The 16,968-nt window shown below is 44.2% G+C and overlaps 1 protein-coding gene across 1 annotated transcript; it reads left to right on the top strand.

The window, feature by feature from the left end:
• The first annotated feature begins 438 nt into the window (after positions 1–438).
• On the top strand, positions 439–13,909 carry LOC123774160 (protein diaphanous homolog 1-like). The gene is made up of 2 exons (XM_069312762.1): positions 439–589; positions 13,263–13,909. Exons 1-2 carry the CDS (start codon positions 439–441, stop codon positions 13,907–13,909), a joined length of 798 nt encoding a protein of 265 aa, XP_069168863.1.
• Positions 13,910–16,968: the final 3,059 nt, after the last annotated feature.

Genomic DNA, 16,968 nt, shown 5'->3' with positions numbered 1-16,968 from the left:
ATCATTATTCAGACATATGATGTGTGACGAAATAACACCAATTGACCAGTGATACTCCATGGAAAAGAAGAAGGTTGCTACTTACTTGATGACTGACAAACCGGCGCTGATTTGAACCTACTGAGACAGGGTTTCCATACCCGCAGCGATCCGGTGCTGTAACCACTTGACCAGCGACTGTCTAAAGGTGTTGGAAAGTCTTAAGATCTACTTGCATACAATTGGGGGGCATGGAGACCCCTGGCTAACCAGGTTCGAATACTTAGGTGTCAAGAGTTTGCGAGATGTTGAACTTTAGAGTGACGTTATGTTTTAGTCGTCAAACTTGTCAAGACGAGTTCTACATATTAAAGATGAAATACGGGTCCAAGTCACTCTATTGCCTCAAAATAATTTTCGTTGATATATTACGACATTGTGACTTCATTGCGATCAAATATGGGGCATAAAGGTGTGAATGCCATTACCGAAGGCCAGAGTGTGGTCGGGTCAACTGTTAAACCTTCGTTGGGCTCCAGTTCTTGGTCTCCAGACCGCCCAGTGAATTCTCCTGGAGTTATTCTCCCGGCCTACGGGAGTAGGCTTCCGGGTTAGCTGACATTTGTTCCATCGTTACTCGGTCGGTTAAGGCATATGTCTGGGACTCGCCAAAACGTGAGTTGAGGCACTCTATTCAATCAAAATGACTTGTATTATTAATATTATTATTACTACTTTTATTACAATTATGATTATTATTCCCCTCCCCCCGTACCACCCCATTCCTTTTTTTGTGCTTTATTATGTATTAAATGGTTACAAGATATACATTGGTTGATACAAAAAGTACTTAAAGGTTATGGATCTCTTGAAGCTCCTCTGCTTTTGGACAGGATCCGAGGATGCAGCAGGGAATTTTCCCTCTGGATCGCCACACTGAGGCGCTGAAACAAAAAACTGGAAGCCCTTGGGTCTCTGGTGACGTCAATGAGCCTGGAGCCCAATTCCCTGAGAAATCCCAAGGCACTCTTGCCCCAGGGGCCATGCGTCTGAGATGCTATGGGAACAAAGGTGTATCGACCTTCCAATCGCCTGTGTTTGAGTGATTTTGCTATTTCCCTGTGGTTGGCCGCCCCACCTGTTTGATCAGCACCGAAGTGTACATAGGTGTCAGCCAGGGTGGATACACATGTGTAGTCCCACACCAACTGTTTGCCCCTTTTCCATGGGTATAAAGTGAATCATCAGGGCCAAGTGCGGGGTCATCCGGGTTTTGGTCTCCTAAGATGCGAGGTTCTCTCTCCGCTGGGCACTAAGCTGAGATGAGGCTCTGTTACAGACCCGAGCCCAGCGTCCGAGCACGGAGCAGTGAAGACCGCGCCATCTGTGGGTCAGCTCCCGAAACCCCCTCCAAATGGACGATGCCATCTAGTGAGGACGAGATATACTGGCCATAAGGGCTGGTTTCCCGTCTTGAACAGCTCGTAACATAGCTGCTGCTGACCTCTGGTGAGGTGACGCTTAGACAGCAACGCCATCTATGGAGTGGATAGGTGGGCGTTTGCGTCTAAGCCTGTGAGTGAGGTGCCCTAGAGTGTAACCAGTACTAATGCCGTGTCTGATTACAGAGTCGACCTGGGACTGCTGTATTCGAGGTTGGATCAGTCTACTTAAGGCAGCCATAGTATCTCCACGTGTTTGCTGCAGCAGCTGTGAGTCACCCCCCGGATGAACACTGTTGTGTTAGCCTGCCTGTGAGGTGGCAGAACCAGGAATTGTCGTACCCAGGGATGACTGGTGGAGAAGACTAGCCACTGGGGTGTTGTGGTGAGGAGAGTGATCAGTGGAATCACACGTGGCTCCTGCCTACGGCTCGCAACCCTAGTATCGGTCGTGGAGTGGCCTACGCAGCAGAGCTGATTGGAACCTGCCAGCTACAGGCTGGATTTGTGGTTGAAGGCCTCCACGACGGTGCACCCAGTGGGACTGTGATTTGGCTGGCCTTTGGCCAGGGTAGACTCGCCTAGGGAATCTAAGGATTCATCGTGAGGCCACGAGGAGAGAACCAGGGCTACTCGTCTTGAGCACCGTGAAACATCCTGAGTCTTCGGAAGAAGAAGTTATTGTACATAAGTGCAGTCATAGTAACCGCGTGTGGCTGTTTATATATTAATTTATGGTGGTGGAATAATTATATATTTAATTTAGTGCAGTTTTATCCCTTTCCCTTTTATTTACTTGCGTTACGGAACACACCCCTTGAAAGCCACTACTAACTTGGGGCCGGATACCCAAACTCTAATAACATCAGAGAAAGAACCCAGTTGCGACCCAATAGGGCCGTAACAGGCTCCTCTTGATGACCTCATTGACCTCGTTGTGTCTTGCATGCCAGCCCTTTGTGCTGCCTCAATGCAACCCATGCAGTCCATATTGGTCTGCTTCCACCCTGTTGCAAATAAACTTGTATTTAGTGTGAATTTGGGCACCAAGGTGGAGGGCCACTGCTACACGAAGGGATTCTGGATCTAGACGAGTGCCCATTGCCGACACGGTTACTGCCAGGAGGAAGTCTTCAGCATGGGGACAGGCACTGCTCTGCAGCGGGCTTTCTCCTTGTCTGATGTTGTGACACTGAGCATGGCATCAGCTCCTTTTTCCACTAGTAGGTGGTCTCAGCTGGATTGTTTATGTTTTTTCGTTGGCTCTATAATGGGTGCTGGGACTGCAAGATCATCCCACTGATTTGAGCATTCAGTGAAAGCAGGATCGTGTATTCCTGCTGAATCGCTCAGGGTTTCAGGTAGGATATCTCCTTCGAGGTCGTGCGATGCATGGGAGGCGGAAAGGAAGGCTCGTAGAGCAATCTGGGAGGCTGTGCGGACACAAAGGCGCCGAGTCTTACAGGGAGGGTTGCTTGATCCCACTGAGAGTCGTCCAATGGCAGGTTCAGGACTTTCACCAGCATGGACCTCATAAGGGTGTCATACACATTTAATCTAGGTCTTTTGTAGAATGGAGAACACTTCAGAAAGTAGGTCAACTTAGGGAGAGATAGGCATCCTGTGAGGTGGAAGAGAGCATCATGGGCATCAATCTCGTCAATCCTGTCCAGCATTCTCTATAGATCAGTGATTTTTGCATCCAGGACCTCCTCGATTGCTTGCGGGCCAATAGGGGCACCCAGGAGGGTGCAGTCACGTGGCTCGACAACGAGAATGTCTGGAAGAACATTTTTTATTTGGCGAGTGATGTCTGGGTTGCGGGAGACTATATCGCATTTGGATGCATTGAGAATGAGGCCCAAGGCTGCTCCTTGCTCCTGGATTTTCCTGATATCCTCCAAAATGGTATCCGGGGTGCCGGCGAGAGTGCCATCATCCAGGTACCAGATGTTTAGTTCGCTTGTCAGACTATCAGTGACCTCTTTGATAGCTAAGCAGAAAAGGAAGGGGGATAAGGGATCACCTTGTTGGACACCTTCACAGGAGTCTATTTCATGCTCCCCAAAAAGAAGCTTAGAGTCCCCACTGTAGCACGATCGAATGAATGGGTAAAGGGGACGGAAATGGCTGTGTACAGCCCTGAGGACAGCGTCTCTTCTGACTTGATTGAAGGCATTTTTAAAGTCAAGCTTTACTAATGCCTTCTGGGCCGGGAGATCAGCAATGTAAGCACGTGCTGCGTGGGCTGATCTGTTTGATGTGCTGGGGTCTTAGGCCTGTAAAGCCCCCTGCTGAACCTGATTGGAAAGACATGGCTGCTTTGTACACCTCAGATTCGCGAACAGTCAAGGGTTCTATTCCAGTATTGTTATCCTGGGGATCCCTGCTGCTGTCTGGGGCTCTGTGTGGGTGTTTGTCTTGTAAGCCCGTGCTGCCGTGGCGTTCCTGGGGGCAATAGTGTCATCGCTGGTCATGATTCTGATGGCACCTGTGGTATTGCCCTCTTCTATTTTCCTGGTGATCTGTGCTCTCATTTTGTGGTTCTCAGGTGAGCGGTTGTTGGTCGTCCTTCGGCTGGTGTTCTTGGCACGAGGGGGGAGGCGGACCAGGTTGTCTGCTCTGGGGAATTCATTAAGAGCCCTGATTACTGAGGGTGCTAATGACTTGTCTCTTCTCGGCGGTAAATCTAGGCATGCATTCCCAAATAGTAGAAGATTGTGCCATGATTACAATTGTGTTGTGATCATGTGATCACAATGTGAGCACAATGGCACAAGAGTGCCATTGTGCCACATAATATTATTATTATTATTATTATTATTATTATTATTATTATTATTATTATTGTCAGTATTATTACACAGGTATGAGGTTTGTTTATTTTCTGTGGTCTGAGTTTGTCATTGTCATCTAAATAATCTGGCTAGACTGAATTAAAAAATGACTCGTTTGCTTAGTCATCTCATGTTTTTCAACTTTTTTCAACCTTTATCTATTTGATGAACACATAAAAGATAAAGTTTTAACCAACCTTTCTGTTATAATTGTCGGGGTTTGAATGGTAAAGAAGTGGTGAAGTTATTAGTGACTAAACATTAGAAAATGTTGTTTATTCACATTGAAATCCACAGGAATATTCATCAATGTGAAAGAACAGACTTTTTCAAAGATTTTCAGTTGTTTCATACTGGGCGTCACGTTTTAGACTCCCAATAATGCTCCATTGTTTTTCATACTTTTCTTCAATAGTACGAATATCTTAGTGAAACATTTCCCCATGTTACTCACGGTAAACTGTGTAGTCTGCACAGTTCTCAGGAAAGTAATACAGATATGGTGTGGAACATACACCAACATGTGTGTGCTCCCAGTCATCATACACCCACATGTGTGTTCCAAGTCATCATACACCCACATGTGTGCTCCCAGTCATCATACACCCACATGTGTGCTCCCGGTCATCATACACCCACATGTGTGTTCCAAGTCACCATACACCCACATGTGTGCTCCCAGTCATCATACACCCACATGTGTGTGCTCACAGTCATCATACACCCACATGTGTGTTCCAAGTCACCATACACCCACATGTGTACTCCCAGTCATCATACACCCACATGTGTACTCCCAGTCATCATACACCCACATGTGTACTCCCAGTCATCATACACCCACATGTGTACTCCCAGTCATCATACACCCACATGTGTACTCCCAGTCATCATACACCCACATGTGTGTTCCAAGTCACCATACACCCACATGTGTACTCCCAGTCATCATACACCCACATGTGTACTCCCAGTCATCATACACCCACATGTGTACTCCCAGTCATCATACACCCACATGTGTGCTCCCAGTCATCATACACCCACATGTGTGTTCCCAGTCACCATACACCCACATGTGTGCTCACAGTCACCATACACCCACATGTGTGCTCCCAGTTGTGGGAACCGACCTGTGAGATTTATATTTGTTTAATTTATATGAATTTATATAGAATTTATATTTACGTTAATTTATATACTTCGATAGCAATTTGTATAATGATAAGTGGACTGTATTTCTGCAATAATCTCATAATCTCACAAATCGATCCTCTACACATTAGGGGGGGTTTATTAGTTTATATATATGCAGCCAATCAAACTACAGTAATAGCTACATACATTGATGAGGTTCCTTATCTTATAGTACAGCAGGTTAGTCCACCAGGTATAACTAGGGTGTAGACACCAAATTATCCTCTTTGAGTTAGCTTCCATCACCCAGTAACTGGTGCACATAATCTTGCATCCTCGTCTTGACCTGTCAAAAGTGCGCTAGCTGTGAAGCCAGAATCCTATATATGACAAGCTATATCAGAGAAAACACTATACAGTACATGGAACATTAAAGACCTGGCTTAATTACCTTTAGTATGAGGCGATTTCGCGTTCTAACCGGCTAACCCTATATCCTGACATTAATGGCCATAAATGAATGATAAACGGGTTTCGGATAGACACTTAACTTGTATTTGTAGACAGCGTGTTGACAATGGTACACCTTTGGGTTCCATAACACTACGTCCAAGTAAATTTAACAGGAGCCGAATTTGCTCCCGTGTGAGCCTCTGGTCTCATATAACAACAATGGCTGCCCTCCTTCCCCCCTGACGCCTGGCCTACTTTGTCCAGATTTCAGAAAGTGATAGAAGGGTTACATTTACTCTACTTTAATATTGATAATTAAGTTATTTTATATAAGATGTTTTTATGATGGTAAAGTCCAAAGACTAATGTATTTAAGAATAATTCCCAGCAGAATAGCTGGTGAATTATAATAGTATGTGGTGATGATATCCCGTTTTCTATAGACGGTAATTCCACTACAAGTTACGTTTTCTATGGGTAACTTGTTGGTAATACAGCTATTATCTGTATGTATGATATTATTATTAAATGGTGTCGGATTTTCCGACATAATTCCCCAGGGGGCTGCTCACGGGTCGAAGTCCTATTTAGAACAGACGAACACCGATACTCCTCCTTCGAATTATAGTTAGTAATCACACATTTGCGCGTCTGTTCGTACAGGACGGATGTCCCGTACTAGAGTTGCAGGGGTTAGAAGTCTAATGCGATTTCATTTCCCTGTCAACTCTTGAAAGGCTAATATTCAAGCCTAATTACATATTATTTAACCCAGAAGACTGAATGTGATCAAGTACTACAGTCAAGTATGATTCAGGGACTGCAGTGAGATCAGTGACATTAGATATAACTTGAAGTTTCTTCAGGTAACTGGTCACTGATATATAAACACTGAGGCCCATGGAATACATCTTGATTAAATAATAAATGTATCAAATCAGTCATCAGATTTATTGGGGTTTAATTTAATTAATTGATTCAGAAGATTGAATAGCTCATCATTAAAGTAAAGTATGGTTCTGAGACTGCAGTGGGTTCAGTGACATTGGTCGCAGTGACTTGTAGCTGTTTTAGGCTACTGTTCACTGATTTGCCACTGAGGCCTCATGAACTCATCTTCAGCTTCAAATGATGATACTAACATCAACCTCTGTTGGTATAGTCAGCTGTAATCTCCTTAGTATAATGCTACTGGAGAAATATAATCAGCTGACAAATTTAGATTTCTACTGGTATTGTTTATCTGCAGGCATAGGACTCCTCAGGCTTGATACTGGGCCTGAGAGTAATTTACCTCCTGCAGAGTTTAACATGGTTATGCCCTGATATTTAGTAGGGCTACCAATGAATTGATGGTAGTAGTCTGTCCCCACAAGGACAGCCATTTGGCATTTGATTTGCTCAAATTTACCTGCAGCTGCTTGATAATAGCTTTCCAGGTCAGCATAATCAACTTGAGATTGTTGTGACAAATCTTCACATTTCTTGATCTGTCTTGTTAAGTGGCCTTTAAGACCTGCAAGGGTTCTTTTCATTCTCCCTGCATTATCCATCCTGGCTAGTTGGTGAAGCCTTGTGGGGCTTGTACTTGGGCTGCTCATAATACTGAACAAACACTAATGGTAGCCTAGGGTAAATTCTGCACTCGCTAGGCTGTAATCCTACCTCTACTAGAGGTTAGCACTTAAAATTAATACACATTATATACATACAATCATACACACTAATGATTTGAGTAATAAACCAGTGTCACTGGAAGTACCTTTAGGTTAGCTCTTCTATATCACCCTAGGATGGTAGAGACACTAATTAATCACTCAAAGGTGTAATGATCATAAGTAAATTATTATATATACACAACTCAACTCGAGTTGATAAAAATTACACCCAAAATAGGGTCTGGACCATTCATTAATGGTGTTAGGTTATTCAATATAGTACAACTGACTATGGTAATAATGGGACTAGGATGAACGATAATAGTTCAACTAGTCAATGGTAATATCCTACCCTGTTGTGGGTTGGCAATTAGTAAATATTATACTGTGATCACTAGTGCAATATATATTAAATAATTCTCTATTTTGGAGAAATAATATACACAATTATTGATAATAGCCTCTTAATTAGCCTCTATGAAACTTCTAATATTATCTAGAAGTATTAAATATTATTAGTGACCTCGCGAAATAAACTCCACAAAATTCGTAGATAATCTCTCGCGAAATGTAACACCACGAAATCCGTGAACAATCTCGCGAAGACACAGTCACTAATTTGGCTGGATTCTATATTAGCGCTGTCATTTCACGAAATAACACGCCACCAAATATCTGTGGGTGTGCATGAAACCGCTGACGAAGCTGAACTGGGCTGAGGGAGGCTCCTGAGCTCCCACGAGGCTTCGCCGCTGTCTTTGACTGGCTAGCCTTGTTTAAATAACACTGCACTAGTATATTTAATGAATCCACTGGTTTGGTTCATCCGGTACTAAGATGACCAAATGTGGGTTCAAAGGATCAAATAATCCGTCATCCGGTTCGAAGATGACCAAATAATGTGGGAACCGACCTGTGAGATTTATATTTGTTTAATTTATATGAATTTATATAGAATTTATATTTACGTTAATTTATATACTTCGATAGCAATTTGTATAATGATAAGTGGACTGTATTTCTGCAATAATCTCATAATCTCACAAATCGATCCTCTACACATTAGGGGGGGTTTATTAGTTTATATATATGCAGCCAATCAAACTACAGTAATAGCTACATACATTGATGAGGTTCCTTATCTTATAGTACAGCAGGTTAGTCCACCAGGTATAACTAGGGTGTAGACACCAAATTATCCTCTTTGAGTTAGCTTCCATCACCCAGTAACTGGTGCACATAATCTTGCATCCTCGTCTTGACCTGTCAAAAGTGCGCTAGCTGTGAAGCCAGAATCCTATATATGACAAGCTATATCAGAGAAAACACTATACAGTACATGGAACATTAAAGACCTGGCTTAATTACCTTTAGTATGAGGCGATTTCGCGTTCTAACCGGCTAACCCTATATCCTGACATTAATGGCCATAAATGAATGATAAACGGGTTTCGGATAGACACTTAACTTGTATTTGTAGACAGCGTGTTGACAATGGTACACCTTTGGGTTCCATAACACTACGTCCAAGTAAATTTAACAGGAGCCGAATTTGCTCCCGTGTGAGCCTCTGGTCTCATATAACAACAATGGCTGCCCTCCTTCCCCCCTGACGCCTGGCCTACTTTGTCCAGATTTCAGAAAGTGATAGAAGGGTTACATTTACTCTACTTTAATATTGATAATTAAGTTATTTTATATAAGATGTTTTTATGATGGTAAAGTCCAAAGACTAATGTATTTAAGAATAATTCCCAGCAGAATAGCTGGTGAATTATAATAGTATGTGGTGATGATATCCCGTTTTCTATAGACGGTAATTCCACTACAAGTTACGTTTTCTATGGGTAACTTGTTGGTAATACAGCTATTATCTGTATGTATGATATTATTATTAAATGGTGTCGGATTTTCCGACACCAGTCATCATACACCCACATGTGTGTTCCCAGTCATCATACACCCACATGTGTGCTCCCAGCCATCATACACCCACATGTGTGTGCTCACAGTCATGAAACTCTTCATCTCGTTTGCAGAACCACAAGTATGACGTTTCATGTGCAAATAAATTGCTTGCATCAAGACGTGAACTAAGGAGTTGAGCAGGTTCTGTTGACAAGCTTAAATCATGAGTTATGTGTTTCAGTGGCGTTTGACTTCCAAGGCTTTGCTTGGTTATCATGGGTGCGTGGAGGATGATACGCCGCTGAGGTGTCTATGTTATCACGCTCAGCATCGCTATCTTCAGTGTCACGTGTGTGGTTGGGTGCAGGTGGTATGGGAAGCCTGCACCGTGATTGTACCGGCTTGGGAGCTGGAACCCTTCTAGTTCTAATATTATTACTTTCATAGATTATTTCACTTCTCTTAAAATCAATATTGTAATACTTTTCCCAACTATGGTTTGCTACAGCACCATTACCAGCCGTGATTCTTTTATATGCTTTCTTATGTTCCTCATTTCTGATCTCTAGTTTTCGCCTTGGTTTCCCCACATAGACGTCATTACAATATCTTCAAGGTAATATATAAACTCCTCCCCGATTACTATCCTCTCCTACTCTATTCTTACTAATCCTTTCCCTAATTGTATTTGGGTAATTGAAAACGATTTTATGTCTTGTATCCGCTACGTTACGGATACGAGACATAAAATTATATGTCGGTCCTTACGGATCATTTTAATTAAAAGAAGATTATAAGGCAATTTCAAAACCATTTTCTTATGAGGATTCAAAGGGCGTCTCACAGTTATAATGTAAAGGATGTCTTTAGCTTTACTGTGTGCTTTTTCAATGAACCACGATGGATAACCTAAATCCAAAAATCTCTTATATAAGTATTTAAGTTCAGCTTCTAGGAAAGACGAGTCACTAAACAATATTGATTTTAGGAAATGTGAAATAATCTATAACTTAATAAGATTATAATTAGAAGGGTAGTGGAAGGGGTACTAAAACATTCTCTGAATACTTTCGTTGGTAACAAAAGCCTTACTTCCGATGATAATTTTACTGGGAAAATTATTCTGAGTGAATTAAAATTAGATGTCAATAAATGGATGACTGAAAGCAGTCCCATTAGCCACGTTCCTTTGTGTATGGAAAGGGTTACGAGGGATAACATCCAGATGAACACCTCAAGTAATAACAACTCCAGGTCCAAGAACAGCAGGATTACAGAAAGGTCATGTGACCATAACTCTGTAGAAGACATTACCGCAGGTACATCGGCAGTAAGGGGTGACCTGGTCAGGCAGTAGGGGGTGACCTGGTCAGGCAGTAGGGGATGACCTGGTCAGGCAGTAGGGGGTGACCTGGTCAGGCAGTAGGGGGTGACCTGGTCAGGCAGTAGGGGGTGACCTGATCAGGCAGTAGACGGTGACCTGGTCAGGCAGTCGGGGTGACCTGGTCAAGCAGTAGGGGTGACCTGGTCAGGCAGCAGGGGGTGACCTGGTCAGGCAGTAGGGGTGACCTGGTCAGGCAGTAGGGGGTGACCTGGTCAGGCAGTTGGGGGTGACCTGATCAGACAGTAGGGGGTGACCCGGTCAGGCAGTAGGGGGTGACCTGGTCAGGCAGTTGGGGGTGACCTGATCAGACAGTAGGGGGTGACCCGGTCAGGCAGTAGGGGGTGACCTGGTCAGGCAGTTGGGGGTGACCTGATCAGACAGTAGGGGGTGACCCGGTCAGGCAGTAGGGGGGTGACCTGGTCAGGCGGTCAAGAAGGATAAGAGGACTGGACACAGGATAGCAGCCGACACACACACACAGCACCGCTCCTGTGCCTGGTAAGCCCACTTCGGGTTCACCATGGCCCGTGGTACTTGCCCCGCCCCTGTGCCAGGTAAGCTACGGGCTCATCATATCCTGTGGTACTTGGAACGTGTTCCGAGTAGCTGAATCTATAAAAACAACGGATAGCAGCCTCATTAGACGTTGAGATTGTTTTTGATTGTTGCCGCCGAAGGCGGCTAGTTTATTGTGCACCCCATACTCATCCTGTGAGCGGTAGCGCAAAAGCATTACAGAGGGCACAAAAGGTCTTTATCAGACCTCATCTTAGATTATTACATAAGCAATTTGATCTATCCTTCACACCTTATAGTTACAATGTCAGCTAGTTACAGAGAAGTGCTATTTCAAGAGCTGTATATTTACAGTAAGTCATCATACATTAATGGTAGGTCTTATCGCTAATACATAATAGTTTGACCAATGGGGATATTACAGAGTCATAGGGGAGCTTCTGTTTATTATTAGTCCACACAATACACTACTTGTTTCTGAATCTCATATGTCGTTCATCTACTGGAAGCGAAATGTAGATACAGTGCAAGGACTAGACGTTGAGATGTAAGTCTCGTCCTAACTACACACTCAGACCTTGACAAAGCACTCATGAGAGTGTGAAAGACTTGGTGTAAATTCCTTACATAAACTTCACAAATACACAAGTGTGGGTTTTTATCCTATATTATTATTATAATAATAATAATAATAATAATAATAATAATAATAATAATAATAATTATTATTATTATTATTATTATTATTATTATTATTATTATTATTATTATTATTATTATTATTATTATTATTATTATTATTATTATCATTATTACCAATATTATTTATTAATAATAATGTCTTCTCGCAGACTTAATAACGTAAGATAAAAACCCAAGCAAATGTGTTTGTATATTTTATGAAATGATTTACAAGTCTTTTGCACCCACCCGAGTGCTCTGTCAAAGTCAGAGTATGTGGTTGGGACGAGATTTATATCTTAACAACTACGATCCAGGAGTTCATATTACACCGAACCTGTCTAGTGAAGGTTATCTTGAGACGATTTCGGGGCTTAGTGTCCCCGAGGCCCGGTTCTCGTCCAGGCCTCCTTTTTTGTTACACACCTCAGGAAGCCGCCCGTAACAGCTGTCTAACTCCTAGGTACCTATTTACTGCTAGGTGAACAGGTGCATCCAGGTGAAAGGAACTCTGCCCATTTGTTTCCGCCTCCGCTGGGATAGAACCCGGAACCTCAGGACTACGTATCCCGAGCTCTGTCCACTCAACCGTCAGGCCCCCATTTGAAACCCACATAAAAAAACGGCTTATGTAAGGCTGGCTAAAATCAGAACTGCCTTTAGAAATTTATGAAAGGAATTATTTAGTACCTTGTAAACCACATATGTCAGACCAGTCTTGGAGTATGCAGCTCCAGCATGGGGTCCATATATCGTCATGCATAAGACGATGTTGGAGAAGGTTCAAAGGTATGCCATTTGACTAGTTACAGCACTAAGAGGCATGAGTTATGAGAAAAGGCTGTGTGAATTGCACCTCACGTCGCTGGAAGACAGAAAAGTTAAGGGAAACATGATCACGACATACAAAATTCTCAGAGGAATTGACAGGATAGATAAGGGAGAGATTATTGAACATGGGTGATACTCGCACAAAAGGAAACAGGTGGAAACTGAGTACCCAAATAGGCCACAGAGACATTATAAATACCTGTTCAGATTCAGGGTGGTTAATAAATGGAATGCATTAGGCACTGATGTAGTGGAGACAGACTCCATACACAGATTCATATATGATAGAGCCCAGTAGGCTCTGAACCTGAACCTCAACTGTCAATTGATTGACAGTTGAGAGGGCTGGGCCAGAGAGCCGAAGTTCAAAATTGTGCTAGCTTGGGAGGGGGGGGGGGGAGGAAGCACAATTAACTGAGTACATTCCGACCACCAGTTCCTCTTCGTGGCTTGGTCACACCCAGAACACGACCAACTCTTCCAGGCCTGGACACATCCAGACCACGACCAACTCTTCCAGGCCTAGACACATCCAGACCACCACCAACTCTTCCAGACCTGGACACATCCAGACCACCACCAACTCTTCCAGACCTGGACACATCCAGACCACGACCAACTCTTCCAGGCCTAGACACATCCAGATCTCCACAAACTCTTCCAGGCCTGGACACAACCAGACCACGACCAACTCTTCCAGGCCTAGACACATCCAGACCACCACCAACTCTTCCAGACCTGGTCACATCCAGACCACCACCAACTCTTCCAGACCTGGACACATCCAGACCACGACCAACTCTTCCAGGCCTAGACACATCCAGACCACCACTAACTCTTCCAGGCCTGGACACATCCAGACCACCACCAACTCTTCCAGGCCTAGACACATCCAGACCACCACCAACTCTTCCAGGCCTGGTCACATCCAGACCACCACAAACTCTTCCAGGCCTGGTCACATCCAGATTACTAGCTACTCCTCCAGATCTGGTAACATCCAGACTTCAGCTTACTCTTTCAGACCTAGTCACATCCAGTAGTCCTGCAGGACACATCCAGATTACTAGCTACTCCTACTGATCTAGTAACATCCAGACTACAGCCTACTCTTTCAGACCTAGTCACATCCAGTAGTCCTGCAGGACACATCCAGATCACCACCTACTCCTACAGCGCTGCAAGGTATATTCAGACCACACCTGCTCCTCACGGCCTTGACACATCCAATGGGTTTAATTTTTGACTCCCTAAAGTATAGATCTCTCTACTAACGTATCAGCCAACTTAGCTGTCTACGGTGATAGTAGTCATATCCAGTAACCTCTACGAAAACTGATGTCTTATTCTTTGTTTAGTGGACTGTATGTGTTGTCTCAGTGTTCCGTAGGTGGCTCTCTATTAAGGAGACCCAACAGGAATGGTGCTGCTTTCATTTACCTGCCGGATTGGAATAACCACACATTACCATCTGGTAAAAATAAAAATGTGTATAATGCAGCTAGCCCTGGTATGATTATAAATTATTTTATCCTATCCTTTTAATTCTGGTATCTTGTCATTAATGAATATTATAAACAATGGCAAGATTGGTTATTTAATTCTTTATTGCTATAAATTTATCTATTGCAAATGTATGCTTTAATTTATCTTTAAGCAATTGCAATATATGCAATATTAATTTGTTAAATATTGATTAAGCTAGTTAATATATTTTTAATTGATTAAAGTGGCAAGTAATTTACTTACTGAGGTGGGCTCGTAAGCCCATTATATATAACCTAGATCCAAATCTCTAGTAACACCACCAACCTCCCTTATTTTATGTTGTACTATGGCGCTCTCAGTCTTATTTTGCTAAGCTTTAACCCTCTTGTTGTGCCAGAGCGTGTAGTGTTGTTCACTACCGTTGTTGAAGTGGTGTTGTACTGGCGTCTCCTGGACCCCGTCGGCTCTTGGCGTTAGGTGTGGTTCAGTAGCACTAGTCCACCTCACAGTTTAAGGCAAGACACACATTTAAGTCTTTTTAAAATAGAGTGTTTTGCCTTTTATACACTTTTATGTGTAATTTATACCACCATACAAAGGTCCATGGATATAGAACAGCTGAAATTAAGCAGCTTGTATATCCGTGGTGTGTCTTCATTCGGTAGTTGGGCGTTTACTGGTGTGAGGGAGTCTGGCGTCGGTGTGGCCTCACACTCCTCTTAACAGTGTATGGCAAGACACACACTTAAAACACTATTTACCGTGTGCCTTAATGTTTAAACACTTGTATGTGTAGTTTACACCACCATACAAAGGTCTACAGATATCATACAGCCGAAATTCGGCAGCTTGTACATCTAATGTGCGTTCTTGTTTATTTAGGGGCGACGACGATCGTGGGATCGGATGCGCCCCGGGGTACCCGTTAAGGGTTAACGATGAAAGGCCAAGCCGAGTCGCGAAACGAGTGACGCCAATCACTGAAAACTAATATGCCTTGCGGCAAAGAAACGCAGACAGGCAGGTGATTGGGGAGCCGCAGGAGTCCCTCAGGGTGACTAGCACCGGCCCCACTCCACACAGATAACACTCGGTAGCAAACTAAAATCGCGGCCCCTAACTACAACGCAAAAGTCATCCAGTGCCCTCTGGCACAGCAGGGCTGGCCGCCCATCTCACCTAAGAGCACACCAGGAGCCACCAAGACTCCACCAACTCCCGGCACCTCTGGGCCAAGCCGGCACCGGACACCGTCACCCCGCCGTGAGAACCAGCCAGAACACGTCACAAAAAAATTCTACCAATAATCCCGTGACCCCAAGGCAATATGAGCGCCAGGCGTCGTATAACGGGATCGTTGAACAAGGATGCCAAACAGCAGTATCAAATCCAAATCGCAAAGCAAAACGTGATCCGGAGGCTCCCAGGAAGAGGAGGCATCCAGACGTCCGCTCGGCGTCAAGGTTGAACCAGGCCCATCCAAGGTGTCTTTTTAAAGGGGTGGGATCGTGTTTACTCTCGCAGCAGCGTCTCGACACTAGTGGAATCCACATCAAGGTGGGTATAGTTACCCTTCCTGTTTTAAGGATCGACACATACTATCGTTAACTAAACATATCTGGTTTATTTATTGAGTATATGTATGTATTTTGGAGTATTACACTTATGCTTATAGCTATTATATTTAATTACATATACTAGTATAGAAACATTATAGATTCCTCTGACCTGACACAGTCTTAGGAGAGCTTGGCTTGTTATAAATAGCCATGCCTGGTTCACGTGCTCTCATAGACCATGTTATTCGGACATGTTATACTATAAATTTGGTCGGAATTTTCCACACATCCAGACCACACCTACTCCTCCAGACCTGAACACATCCAGACCACACCTACTCCTCCAGACCTGAACACATCCAGACCACACCTACTCCTCCAGACCTGAACACATCCAGACCACACCTACTCCTCCAGACCTGAACACATCCAGATCACACCTGCTCCTCCAGGCCTGGACACATCCAGACCACACCTGCTCCTCCAGACCTGGACACATCCAGACCACACCTGCTCCTCCAGACCTGGACACATCCAAACCACACCTACTCCTCCAGACCTGAACATATCCAGACCACACCTACTCCTCCAGACCTGAACACATCCAGATCACACCTGCTCCTCCAGACCTGAACTCATCCAGACCACACCTGCTCCTCCAGACCTGAACACATCCAGATCACACCTGCTCCTCCAGGCCTGGACACATCCAGACCACACCTGCTCCTCCAGACCTGGACACATCCAGACCACACCTGCTCCTCCAGACCTGGACACATCCAGACCACACCTGCTCCTCCAGACCTGGACACATCTAGACCACACCTGCTCCTCCAAACCTGGACACATGCTAACATTTCAGCAGCCTCATGCATACATGCGCGTGGTGACATACCCGCCGGTGGGGACGGAGGACGGGCATCACTTCACAACAGGCGATGCTGGCCCGCCCGGGCGCTGACGAAGTTGTGAGACAAAAGGTTGGCATAGACTAAGAGTGACGCCACTACACATTACCTCTCGCTGAGAGGCAGGTTCCTCCCCGACCGCTCGCTCCTCTGAGCGACACCACCCCTCATTTTCCTGCTTACAATA

Source organism: Procambarus clarkii, chromosome 73, assembly GCF_040958095.1.
Source record: "Procambarus clarkii isolate CNS0578487 chromosome 73, FALCON_Pclarkii_2.0, whole genome shotgun sequence".
Classification (NCBI taxonomy): domain Eukaryota; kingdom Metazoa; phylum Arthropoda; class Malacostraca; order Decapoda; family Cambaridae; genus Procambarus; species Procambarus clarkii.
Note: the sequence above shows the minus strand (reverse complement) of the source record. Positions and strands in the feature narration are given on the sequence as shown.